General features: G+C 43.6%; 1 protein-coding gene across 4 annotated transcripts in view; it reads left to right on the top strand.

The window, feature by feature from the left end:
• The window catches only part of LOC125447799 (cadherin-12-like), a 646,081-nt gene that overhangs the window by 616,722 nt on the left and 15,478 nt on the right, over positions 1 to 13,881 (top strand). For all 4 annotated transcript variants that reach the window (XM_059641207.1, XM_059641199.1, XM_059641205.1 and 1 more), the window contains exon 10: positions 8,864 to 8,981. In XM_059641207.1, coding sequence (XP_059497190.1) covers positions 8,864 to 8,981 — 118 coding nt within the window. The remainder of the gene's footprint in view (positions 1 to 8,863; positions 8,982 to 13,881) is intronic.

The following is a 13,881-nucleotide window of genomic DNA, read 5'->3' as shown; positions in this document are numbered from 1 at the left end:
AATGCACAATGTAAATGAACAGGGTAAATATGAATAGAGACAGGTGGAGGGCACAATATTTCTCTGCATTCCCACAGACAATTCTTTCCTTGAGCATTGAATACCAGTGTCAATGGGCGAGGGACACATTCCTGATTTGGGAGGTGCGGGGGCATTCAGGTTGAATCTAAACCTGCAAAGGATCTGATGAAGGGTCCAGACCCAAAACGTCAGCTTTTGTGATCCTAAGATGCTGCTTGGCCTGCTGTGTTCATCCAGCCTCACATTTTATTATCTTGGATTCTCCAGCATCTGCAGTTCCCATTATCACTGAATCTAAACCTGCTCCATTTTTGCCCTCAAAGTAATCCCTTGTCATATCTCCGACTTACTGTCCTTATGGCCAAATTAAGTTGGCTGGTTCGAACATTTATCGATAGAAGAAATCTGCTGTCCCTTCTTTCAGTATGCCTGTGCATTTTAAGAAGTTTTAAATTTTCGATGACTTTTCTAATAATTCTGTGAAATTTGCCACAATTGCAATTTTTCTAATAATTATTTGAAATTCTAATGCACAGAATAAAAATACCAGGTGAATGATGTATTGAGTAGATGTGAAATTCCCTGGCTTTATGTTTGAAACATAATTCAGTCTATTTTAAAGAAGTTGGTGAGCATTTTGTTAAAGGACGATATTCCATAGAAATATCATTTTACATTTGGCTATAATATATTTAATTTACAGTGTCATACAGGTCAATTTCACTTCAAAATCCTCAATACAATCTGCTTTAGATCACTTTGATATTACTTCTTAAAATATTTAACATTAATGCTTAATAAGATATATGACTTGCATGTCCTGAGACTGTTTGCAACAATACAAGATCACATTAGATTCCACTTACCGTACTTGTGTTCCCACAGTCAGTGCAGACACTTGCTGTAATTATTATGTGTTCTGACTACTGGATTTAAATTTCTGCCTATGCTATATTGGATACTGTGGACTGCATTGCACAATGAATGAAAAAGATGGATAATTTCCGAGTATCCACTGACAATATTCATGGAGTGCATACGAGAGCGATAATTTTATCTGCCATTTCCGGGTGGAAAATATACTGGATTAGGTTGAATTTTGATTGTGCATTCCCATCTTTTTTTTCTCGCCTGCTCCCTGTATTTAATGTGCAATATCTGATTTGCTTTTCCTGACTGTGGACCAATTAGTTCAGATATTTCTCGGAAAAACTGACTGAAAACTACCAAACAACACTGTCTAACATGTGAGATCCAAACAGAGGCCTTACAAACAGATAGTAAACCCTGACACTAGATGGTGCTCCAGGTTGTTAAAATTTTATTTTTGAGGGAATTACTGTTTGGCCTTATAACAGAATATTGTTCTCTTAAGGTAAGAAACTATGCGGCAACTGTAATGCCTGAGGCTAGGGATAATCAGTCATTGACTGAACTGAAGTCAGATATCTAGCGAAACTCTATCGATTGAGCAGTCATTCCAAATTGTAATTTTTATTATGCAATCTACTCCTTGCAAGAGTTGCCAATGGTTTCAAAGCAAGATTATCTATATATCAAAGTACTACATGGTAACCATAGCTCATTTCATTTTATTTTATTGTCTTTGTGACTAATCTATCATATTTCCCTGAAATCAGAAAGTCATTACCTTGGCAGTGGTGGTGATGGATTTTCCCCAATATTTGCTAAAGGCCTTGTTCATAGAATCCCTACAAGTGTAGAAAGAGGCTATGTGGCCCATCAAGTCTGAACGGACCCTCTGGAGACCACCCCACTTACACCTAAACCCCCACCCTATCCCTGTAATGCTGCATTTCCTATAGCTAATTCACCTTGCCGCATGGCCCTGTATTGCACGATCAATCCACCGAACCTGTGCATCTTTGGTCTGTGGGAGGAAAGTGGAATGCACGGTGGAAACCTACACAGACATGGGGAGAATGTTCAAACATCACACAGATGATTGCCCAAGCTGGAATCAAGTCTGGGTCCACGATTAGTGGAGTTTAACATTTAAGCTGTGCTTTAAATTGCAGGCAGCAGATAAAATTAGTATCAAAATATCCATCATGAAGACGAACCATACCTGAACATGTACAGTATACAAAACAATCAGTAAATAAGTAAAACATCTTAAATAGCCCTGGTTGCTGGTCACTTTAATCATTAAAAAGTCACATTATCACATTCATGATTAGAGAACTCCAAAGGAACAAATGATTACAATGAATATCTGCCTACCATCTAATTGTGTCAACAGTGCATTTTCTCTTTCTTGCAATTCTCCAGAGGAAGTTGTTATGTATATAATGCAGTCATTGCAGTTATCAACTCAGCTCACCTTGTCAGTAAAGATATCCACAAAATAAATTTTACCTACTTAGCTCCTCAGTGTGCATTTTGTTAGTCAATATCAAATGATAGAAGAGATTAGTTTCAAGAGGTTAGTCACAGACTCATTTGCAATAGTTCAGCACTATTTCTATTTGCAAAGTCTTCATTTCAGTATAAGCTTTCGAATATCAGATACATACATTTGGCATTACTTTTGGGAATGGGAGATTGACCTACGAAGATTAACACTGTGAGTTGCCGGATATAGAAGGTTTGAGTTATAGGGAGAGGCTGGATAGGCTGGGACTTTTCCACTGGAGTATAGAAGGTTCAGAGGTGACCTGATAGAAGTTTATAAAACAATGAGAGGTATAGATGGAGTTAATGGTAGTTGTCTTTTCCCTCAGATGGAGTATTTCAAGACACATTTTTAAGGTGAGAGGATGCCCTCAACCGTGCCTCCCTCATTTCCCGTAACTCATCCCTCACATCCCCTTCCCGCAATAACAACCAAAAGAGAATCTCCCTCATCCTCACGTAAGACCCCACCAACGTCCAGATCCAACGCATCATCTTCCGACACTTCGGCCATCTGCAATCTGACCCTTCCACCAAAGACATTTTTCCCTCCCCACCCTTATCTGCTTTCCGGAGGGACCACTCTCTTCATGACTCCCTTGTCTGCTCCACACTCCCCTCCAGCACCACCACACCAGACACTTTTCCCTGTAAGCGCAGGAAGTGCTACACCTCCCCCTATACCTCGCCCCTCATCCCCATCTGAGGTCCCAAGAAGACCTTCCACATCAAGCAGATGTTCACCTGCACATCTGCTAATTTGATATACTGCATCCACTGTTCCCATTGTGGCCTCCTCTGCATTAGGGAAACCAAGCAGAGGCTTAGGGACAGCTTTGCAGAACGCCTACGCTCGGTTCGCACTAAACAACTGCACCTCCCAGTTGTGAACCATTTCAACTCCCCCTCCCATTCCTCAGACAACATGTCCATCCTGGGCGTCCTGCAGTGGCACAATGATGCTACCCGAAGGTTGCAGGAACAGCAACTCATATTTCGCTTGGGAACCCTGCAGCCCAATGGTATCAATGTGCACTTCACAAGCTTCAAAATCTCCCCTGCCATCTACCACATCCCAAAGTCAGCCCAGCACATCCCTGCCTCCCTAACCTGTCCTTCCAGCTATCCCCTCCTCCCACCACAAGCCCCACCCCCATCTCCTACCTACTAACCTCATCCTGCCCCCTTGACCTATCCATCCTCCCTGGACTGACCTATCACCTCCACACCTTCCCCCCTACACTCACCTTTGCTGGCTCCATCCCTGCCTCTTTGACCTGTCTGTCTCCTCTCCACCGATCTTCTCCTCTATCCATCTTCTATCTGCCTCCCCCCTCTCCTTATTTATTTCAGAACACCCTGCACCTCCCCCATTTCTGAAGAAGGGTCTAGGCCTGAAACGTCAGCCTTCCTGCTCCCCTGATGCTGCTTGGCCTGCTGTGTTCATCCAGCTCTACACCTTGTTATCTCAGATTCTCCAGCATCTGCATTTCCTACAATTCCTGAGGTAGTGATGGATATGGTTACAATTACAACTTTTAAAAGACATTTGGATAGATACACGAATAGGAAAGGTTTGGAGGGATATGGGCCAGGCAGATGGGGCTAGTTTAGCTTGGGATAATGTTTAGCATGGACTTGTTAGACCAAAGGGTCTGTATCTGCGCTGTGTGACTCTAAGACACAAAACAAATTGTGATAATAAAAAAAAGGTATTTATACTGAAATAAATATCAAAAACTGTGTTGAATTGGCATTTTAAAACTTTAAATTTGAATGCTTCGTAAGAGGTATTAATATTGAAAGTAGCATGTCCGAGAAAAGTTTGAAAGTTATGGCACAGGTCATATAATGTTTATTAAGGTTCAGAATATTTCCTGACAATTACAATTGACATAATTTGTGACCAAAGGGAATTCTATCGTATTGAGGTTTAATTAAAAGTTTGGACTTTTCCTGCTCTTAATTGTAACCACAGTTGTAGATAAGCAGCAATCCTGGAGAGACTGATATTTATGCTCATATATGCTAAAGGAGAAGCCAACAGGATATTCAGTAATTAATTTTTTTTCAGATAACTGAAATGTGGAGAGTGAGCTCGGACTACCTACACAACAATAATCAAGAGTTCTTCAAAAATAATATGCGAGGCAGCACAGCCCAGAATGAGACATACCACTACTTTTCTACCTCATTATTTTATTGATACACCACATTTTATTTTGAGTACTTGGAAGTACAGTGCTACAGAAACAGTTGTTTGTTCTTGTAACCCTTTGAGCCAGGACAAGTTGACAGGATACTCCTGTATCTGGCATCCAGGGACTGCCAGCAGGCAGCAGATAGCCCTGTTTCATTCATGTTTGCTTCCATCATTATGAATAGGGTTGCTCTGTGTGAGTTTAGTGCTCTCAGTGCCCAAGGTCAATGCTACATGTCAACCCTGCTCTTCATTTAGTGAGATCATGTTTAATGCTTTACCTCCAACCCATTTTTCTGTTCTCTTCCTGTATCCTTCATACCATTAATGCTCAAAAATGTAGCAATCTCAGTCCTGTTGCTCATTGATTGAACACCCACAGTGCTCCAGGGTAGAGAATTCCAAAGATACAGACTGCACTGTGAAGAAATTTCTTTTCAGCACAGTCCATAATATCTAGCCTGCTCAACCTCAGGCTATAATCTCCTAGTTCTGTGCTCTGCAGCCCGTAGGGTGCCACATCTCAGCATGTACCCTGCTAAAGATTGATAAGAATTTTATGTTTCAAAAGAAAATCCTTCACCTCTGTAATAATGAGTGATAATGGGAACTGCAGATGCTGGAGAATCCAAGATAACAAAGCACCCGCATGGGCCCCAGCTATGCCTGCCTCTTTGTAGGTTACGTGGAACAGTCCCTCTTCCGCACCTACACAGGCCCCAAACCCCACCTCTTCCTCCGGTACATTGATGACTGTATCGGCGCCGCCTCTTGCTCCCCAGAGGAGCTCGAACAGTTCATCCACTTCACCAACACCTTCCACCGCAACCTTCAGTTCACCTGGGCCATCTCCAGCACATCCCTCACCTTCCTGGACCTCTCAGTCTCCATCTCAGGCAACCAGCTTGTAACTGATGTCCATTTCAAGCCCACCGACTCCCACAGCTACCTGGAATACACCTCCTCCCACCGACCCTCCTGCAAAAATTCCATCCCCTATTCCCAATTCCTCCGCCTCCACCGCATCTGCTCCCACGATAAGACATTCCACTCCCGCACATCCCAGATGTCCAAGTTCTTTAAGGACCGCAACTTTCCCCCCACAGTGATCGAGAACGCCCTTGACCGCGTCTCCCGTATTTCCCGCAACACATCCCTCACACCCCGCCCCCGCCACAACCGCCCCAAGAGGATCCCCCTCGTTCTCACACACCACCCTACCAACCTCCGGATACAACGCATTATCCTCCGACACTTCCGCCATTTACAATCCGACCCCACCACCCAAGACATTTTTCCATCCCCTCCCCTGTCTGCTTTCCGGAGAGACCACTCTCTCCGTGACTCCCTTGTTCGCTCCACACTGCCCTCCAACCCCACCACACCCGGCACCTTCCCCTGCAACCGCAGGAAATGCTACACTTGTCCCCACACCTCCTCCCTCACCCCTATCCCAGGCCCCAAGATGACATTCCACATCAAGCAGAGGTTCACCTGCACATCTGCCAATGTGGTATACTGCATCCACTGTACCCGGTGCGGCTTCCTCTACATTGGGGAAACCAAGCGGAGGCTTGGGGACCGCTTTGCAGAACACCTCCGCTCAGTCCGCAACAAACAACTGCACCTCCCAGTCGCAAACCATTTCCACTCCCCCTCCCATTCTTTAGATGACATGTCCATCATGGGCCTCCTGCAATGCCACAATGATGCCACCCGAAGGTTGCAGGAACAGCAACTCATATTCCGCCTGGGAACCCTGCAGCCATATGGTATCAATGTGGACTTCACCAGTTTCAAAATCTCCCCTTCTCCTACTGCATCCCTAAACCAGCCCAGTTTGTCCCCTCCCCCCACTGCACCACACAACCAGCCCAGCTCTTCCCCCCCACCCACTGCATCCCAAAACCAGTCCAACCTGTCTCTGCCTCCCTAACCGGTTCTTCCTCTCACCCATCCCTTCCTCCCACCCCAAGCCGCACCCCCAGCTACCTACTAACCTCATCCCACCTCCTTGACCTGTCCGTCTTCCCTGGACTGACCTATCCCCTCCCTACCTCCCCACCTACACTCTCTCCACCTATCTTCTTTACTCTCCATCTTCGGTCCGCCTCCCCCTCTCTCCCTATTTGTTCCAGTTCCCTCCCCCCATCCCCCTCTCTGATGAAGGGTCTAGGCCCAAAACGTCAGCTTTTGTGCTCCTGAGATGCTGCTTGGCCTGCTGTGTTCATCCAGCCTCACATTTTATTATCTTGGAATTCTCCAGCATCTGCAGTTCCCATTATCTCTGATAACAAAGTGTGGAGCTGGATGAACACAGCAGGCCAAGCAGCATCTCAGGAGCACAAAAGCTGACGATTCGGGCCTCGACCCTTCATGAAGGGTCTAGGCCCGAAACATCAGCTTTTGTGCTCCTGAGATGCTGCTTGGCCTGCTGCGTTCATCCAGCTCCACACTTTGTTATCTCTCCTTTACCTCTGTAACTGAGTTTGTGAGGGGTGCTTGCCATGAGCTTGACTAGCCTTCCAGGGCACCCAGTAACTGGTCCTGGTGGATCTCTTGTCGTGCGTATTTCAAATAAATCCATTCTCCTTGGTCCTGACCAATGACTGTTCCTAAACCTGTCTGTGAATGAGAAACAACCCTTCTGCTAATTGTTTGTGCATTCAGAGCCATGCAGAGGAATTGTTTTACAAGTTCCAAGTTTAAATCACCTCGCATTTCGCGATACAAACAAACACAGAAATTACGAGATACTGAGCAGGTCTGAAAGCATCTGTAAGCTGTGGAAGATTCACTGGACTGGAAATATTAACCGTCCTTCTCTCTCCACAGATGCTGATAAGTGACAATAAAAGGATATTGTATATTGTACAGAGCTTTTTCCAGCAATTTTGTTTCACATCTCTAGCATCTGCAGTTCTCTGCTTTGTATTTTGTGCATTTTGTGACCACTGCCTTAGTCTTATGTACACAATTACTTCCAAAGTATGAGAAAAGTGAAATTACATTTCTCTGAGATAACACAGTGTGGAGCTGGAGGAACACGGCAGGCCAGGCAATATCAGAGGAGCAGGAAAGTTAATGTTTTGGGTCGGGAGCCTTCTTCAGAAACGTTTCTCTGTGTCTTTCTCTCTCATTAGTCAGAATCTAAATTTAGTTATCAATCTCTGGTATTGTCAAAATTGTAAATTAGGACACTCTTAAACAATACCTTTGAGGTCTCCACCTAAACAAATGACTGGCAATCTAATATTATCAGAGGATATTCATTGCTGTATATCCTATTTAGGCATTTGGATGTGTACACAAATAAGAAGGCTTCAGAGGGAAATGGGCGATATGCTGTAAATGAGATGAGGTCTGCTTAGGCTATCTGGTAGCGTGGACAAGTTGGACCAAAGATTCTGTTCCTGTGCTGTATGACACTATGACTCTATGATAAATGGAGTGCACTGAATTCTTTCTGGCCAAAGTACACATTTTCTGTAGAAAGGAGTGCCAAAGCATTCTTTGAAATGTGCTTCAAACAAGGCTAAAATTTGTTGGACCAGAAAGTTGAGAAAAAATGGACAAAAATTTAAGTGCTTCTCCAGTCTTATAAGGAATTACAGAATGTTTAGCTTGTGTTTGTTATCAATTGGAGAAAACTCATGCATCAGGAGTCAGTCAACAGCGCAGCAAGACATCTAAATTTGGAGCGCAAGTGGGCCATTCAGCCCTTTGAGCCTGCTGTGCTATTCAATATGATCATGGCTGATCATCCAACTCAGCCCCCTGTTCCTGCCTTCTACGTACCCTTTGACCCCTGTAGCCTATGCACTCTATCTAACTCCTTCAGCAACATTAAAGCAGATTCAGGATTAACATTCATTTCTGTTGAGGTAAAAATACTCCATGATCTCTCTCAAGCTGCAGGGCAACACCTAGATTGTTAAGGGTGTATGTATATCTGGCCTCATTGACATTTTGATGCAGTACTGGACTACAGGCTGCTTTTAACATCCTCAATGTGACATTTTTTTGTTTAAAGTCCCCTGGCACATGACTCTCCAAAATGTTGACAATGTTCCTTGGCATTATGAGCCGCGTGTTATTGTCTGCACAGAAACAGGACAATGTACAGTTTCTGCTTCAATGTTTGGGATTGAATGTTTTTTGTAATGCATGGATTCAGGATCAACATGATGTGTGACTCGTCACTTCCCTATGTTATAATCTTTTCAGATCATCATGACGATCAGCGCTGAGGATAAAGACATGCCACCGACCACACCACAATTTCACTTCAGACTGTCACCTGAGGCTGTCACCAACCCCAACTTCACCATCCATGATAATGGAAGTAAGAACTGTTGCTTTTAGTTTTTTTTCTCTCTCTCTATTCAAAAATGACAGGCTATTTCCCACAGATTTCTTAAAACTAATTATCTTATTTTAATACATACCCTGTCTTTGTTGAATTTTTTTTAAGCCTTTGTGTGTCATTTGTCTGAGTGCTGGAAGCTGCACAAATAACTATACTTTCACAATGATGACAATCTTTATCTGAGTAATCAGCAAAACAGCCACTTGATTTCTTCCATTTCAAGCCCACCGACTCCCACAGCTACCTAGAATACACCTCCTCCCACCCACCCTCCTGCAAAAATTCCATCCCCTATTCCCAATTCCTCCGCCTCCGCCGCATCGGCTCCCACGATAAGACATTCCACTCCCGCACATCCCAGATGTCCAAGTTCTTTAAGGACCGCAACTTTCCCCCCACAGTGATCGAGAATGCCCTTGACCGCGTCTCCCGCATTTCCCGCGACACATCCCTCACACCCCGCCCCCGCCACAACCGCCCAAAGAGGATCCCCCTCGTTCTCACACACCACCCTACCAACCTCCGGATACAACGCATCATCCTCCGACACTTCCGCCATTTACAATCCGACCCCACCACCCAAGACATTTTTCCATCCCCACTCCTGTCTGCTTTCCGGAGAGACCACTCTCTCCGTGACTCCCTTGTTCGCTCCACACTGCCCTCCAACCCCACCACACCCGGCACCTTCCCCTGCAACCGCAGGAAATGCTACACTTGTCCCCACACCTCCTCCCTCACCCCTATCCCAGGCCCCAAGATGACATTCCACATTAAGCAGAGGTTCACCTGCACATCTGCCAATGTGGTATACTGCATCCACTGTACCCGGTGCGGCTTCCTCTACATTGGGGAAACCAAGCGGAGGCTTGGGGACCGCTTTGCAGAACACCTCCGCTCAGTTCGCAACAAACAACTGCACCTCCCAGTCGCAAACCATTTCCACTCCCCCTCCCATTCTCTAGATGACATGTCCATCATGGGCCTCCTGCAGTGCCACAATGATGCCACCCGAAGGTTGCAGGAACAGCAACTCATATTCCGCCTGGGAACCCTGCAGCCATATGGTATCAATGTGGACTTCACCAGTTTCAAAATCTCCCCTTCCCCTACTGCATCCCTAAACCAGCCCAGTTCGTCCCCTCCCCCCACTGCACCACACAACCAGCCCAGCTCTTCCCCCCCACCCACTGCATCCCAAAACCAGTCCAACCTGTCTCTGCCTCCCTAACCGGTTCTTCCTCTCACCCATCCCTTCCTTCCACCCCAAGCCGCACCCCCATCTACCTACTAACCTCATCCCACCTCCTTGACCTGTCCGTCTTCCCTGGACTGACCTATCCCCTCCCTACCTCCCCACCTATACTCTCTCCACCTATCTTCTTTACTCTCCATCTTCGGTCCGCCTCCCCCTCTCTCCCTATTTATTCCAGTTCCCTCTCCCCATCCCCCTCTCTGATGAAGGGTCTAGGCCCGAAACGTCAGCTTTTGTGCTCCTGAGATGCTGCTTGGCCTGCTGTGTTCATCCAGCCTCACATTTTATTAACTTGATTTCTTGTATTCTTTTGTAATTTCACATCCTTGCAAAGATTTTCAGTTTATCAGTTTCCTTTTCCTCGCGGATGACATCTCTATTGAAATTATTATTTTCCTGTCATTTTGTATCACTCTGCATTATTCTCACATTTGTGAAGCAATTTGGGTCCCTCTTTCCCCACGTTTGTATAATATAATTTCACAATTTGTTTATTGTCTTGAAATGCAGATAATTGAGTGTTGTACTTTGAAAGCTGAGAATAGTTTTCTGTTGCAAGGCGGACATAGATAGATCCTTAGTTAGGAAGGTGATTTGAGATAGATGGGAATACAGATTTGAAGTTACAATCAGATCAGCTTTGATCTTTACTGAGTTACATTACAGGCTTGAGGGGGTGAATGGCCTCCTCCTGTTCCTTATTTGTAGGGGACAGGGCAACATCTTTAAAGGAGTGTATTGTGGGTGTTCAAAGGCATCATGGTGTGAAGAGGGGCCGTTGTTAAAAAGCTTGTTTTACTGCTGTTGCAGTGATGCAGGTCCCAGCAAAGCTAGCCCAGACCAGACTGGAAGACCAGCTGAAAGACCACAGCCTTCAGTGCAATCTCATTCCATCCTGAACTTCACAATGTTGCTGACTACACGTGCATCATGGTGAAAGCACAGCTCCCTATTGTAGCTGCTGTCTTTGAGGCTGAGCGAGTGTAGAGGGATAGCTGGTACAACATCACAGGTGACAGAGCTCCTGAGGCAGGTATAAGATAGTGACGGCACAGGGAAATTAAAAACTTTGTTGTAAATAAAATAACTTTACAAAACTATTCATGTGCTAAGTTGATTGATTATTTTTGGGATCGAGAAGAAGCCACGTAGGTGATCATTGATAGCTAGGCCAGCATTTATTGCCCATCCCAATTGCTCAGCTGGCAGTGGAGAGTCAACCACTTTGCTGTTGGCCTGGAATCACATTTAGGCCAGACCAGGTGAGATTGACAGATATTCTTTCCTAAAATACATTAGTGAACGAGATAGGCTTTCACCAATAATTGTTAGTGAATTTATGGTCATCATTTACACTCTTAATTCCAGATTTTCTATCTTGGGATCAATGGTGAATAAAGGGCATTGATTCAAAAAAGAAGATTTTATCATGGTCTGGATAACCATGATTGATCAAATTCTCATGTGGAAAGCTTTGAGGGATTCAAAACCAAGGAAAGTTGATTTCAAATAAAAACGTTTATTGATCTAAGGACATGAGAACAGGGCCAGCTCCCCTTGATACTGTTCCAGGTTTCAGTTTTATCTTGGAATAAGAAGGTGTAGAGCTGGATGAACACAGCAGACCGAAACATCAGAGGAGCAGGAAAGTTGATGTTTCGAGTGTGTTCATCCAGCTCTGCACCTTGTTATTTCAGATTCTCCAACATCGGCAGTTCGCACTATCTCTTTCAATTTTATCATAGCTGTTTGCTCATTCCCTGTTAGAAATTCTCCGTTAGTTTAGCCACAAACTTTTTTTTGAAATGGTTAGTTGAGAGTCTCCGCAAAATGAAACAAGCACATAATAACCAAAATAAATTAGCCTGTAATTTAGCTGCGTCACTTCTGAAGCGTGTGAGGTTCATAAATGGAGGAAATAACAGGTAATTATATTCTGTTATGATCCTAGCTCATGGCAATCTTGGCTGAGCCAGTTCCTAGAATGAAACATGCCTTGAAATGTCACATGTTTAGTTTTTAGGTTTAGCTCGTTAGCATGGTGGTTACTCACTGAGGCATATTCATATGAAGTAGCAAATATCCTTTAAAACACAGGACAGATTTGATTACACAAGACAACTAATTCAAAAGCAAACAATAACTATCCATTTATAGAACTCACTTGGCAAAATCTATAACACATAGCAAAACAAAACTCAACCAATTGTTTTCGATTTAGGGACTCAGGTCGAGAGAAGTCACACCCTTATCTCATTGAACGTACTTTCTCTTCATCATGCACTGTGGAGACCGTTTTCTTTGTCATTTCCAGATCTACTGACCTGAACTTTCCACAAACATGAAAACCTAAACCTTTTCAGTTCTGATAAACTGCAGATTTCTAACCAAATTCTCAAAGTTTAGAAGCTCTACTAACTAAACCCTTCAACTGAGGTAATTTACTCCTTGAACTACCCTGAAATTCTTTTAGAAGGGGAAATAACTTTGCTTTTTTACTCAACTCTGAGGCTTTTGAACTGAATAAATAAAACTTGCACCCATTATTTATTTTCTCAACTGAAATCAAGCAAATGGCCTTACATATTTACCTTACCTATTAAAAATACAATGGTATAAACATCTTTCTATTCACACCACAGGTATCCATAGTCAACTGCTTTCTGACAAAATGCTGGAGATAATCACCATTCTAGAAGGACTCTCGAACATTGTCATTTTTTTATAAGGCAAACTCATCAGGGAAGCAGCCATCAACCATCTGTCACTATTATGAAATTCAAATTCCAAAAATGATAGATTTATGTATCACACCTTTCAGCATGATTCAAACATTAAAAAATTATATTGAACCCAATGAGGCTGCTCTGGTATAACGGAGTCTATCCTGTTCACATTCACTTTTAAAGGTCCTCTTAGAATCATAGATGTTCCAACAATATCACTTCTCATTCTTTGAGACTCCAATGTTACAGGCCCAATCTTTCCTGGTCAGAGAACACTCTCATCCTAAGAATTAAGTGAACTTTGTCTGAACTCCTTCTTATATCCATACTTAGTTAAGGGGACAGAAACTAGACATGGACTCCAGATGTGATGCAGATTGCCGTGTACAAGTGTAACAAGACGCCCCTATTCATATGTTCCATTTTCCTTGCAAAACAAAAACCTATAATGTTCCATTAGCCTTCCTGTACCTGCGAAACTAACTTTTGTGATGCCAGGAAACCCAGGCCCCTCTGAACCCCAGAGTTTGGGAATCATTGTACATTTAAATAATATCATACTTCTCTATTTGTTTGACCAAAGTTGACAATTATACGTTTTTGACATTACACTCTAGTTCCACTTTTTAGCACATTATTTTAACCTGCCTGTATTCACGTGCAACCTCTTCATATCTTGTTCACAACAAGCTTTCTTACCTGTCTTTGCGTTATCTGCTAATTTAGCAACCACACTTTTAGTCTATTCAACTGAATCATTGCTATAGATTGTAAACAGTTGAGGTCCTAAGGTTAAATTAGCACTCCATTAATTATAGCTTACTCATTTGAAAATAATTCATTTATATCCACTGTCTGTTTCTTGTTAAGCTAATCAATCCTATTCCAATCTAAT

This window comes from Stegostoma tigrinum, chromosome 2 (assembly GCF_030684315.1).
Source record: "Stegostoma tigrinum isolate sSteTig4 chromosome 2, sSteTig4.hap1, whole genome shotgun sequence".
Taxonomy (NCBI): domain Eukaryota; kingdom Metazoa; phylum Chordata; class Chondrichthyes; order Orectolobiformes; family Stegostomatidae; genus Stegostoma; species Stegostoma tigrinum.
Note: the sequence above shows the minus strand (reverse complement) of the source record. Positions and strands in the feature narration are given on the sequence as shown.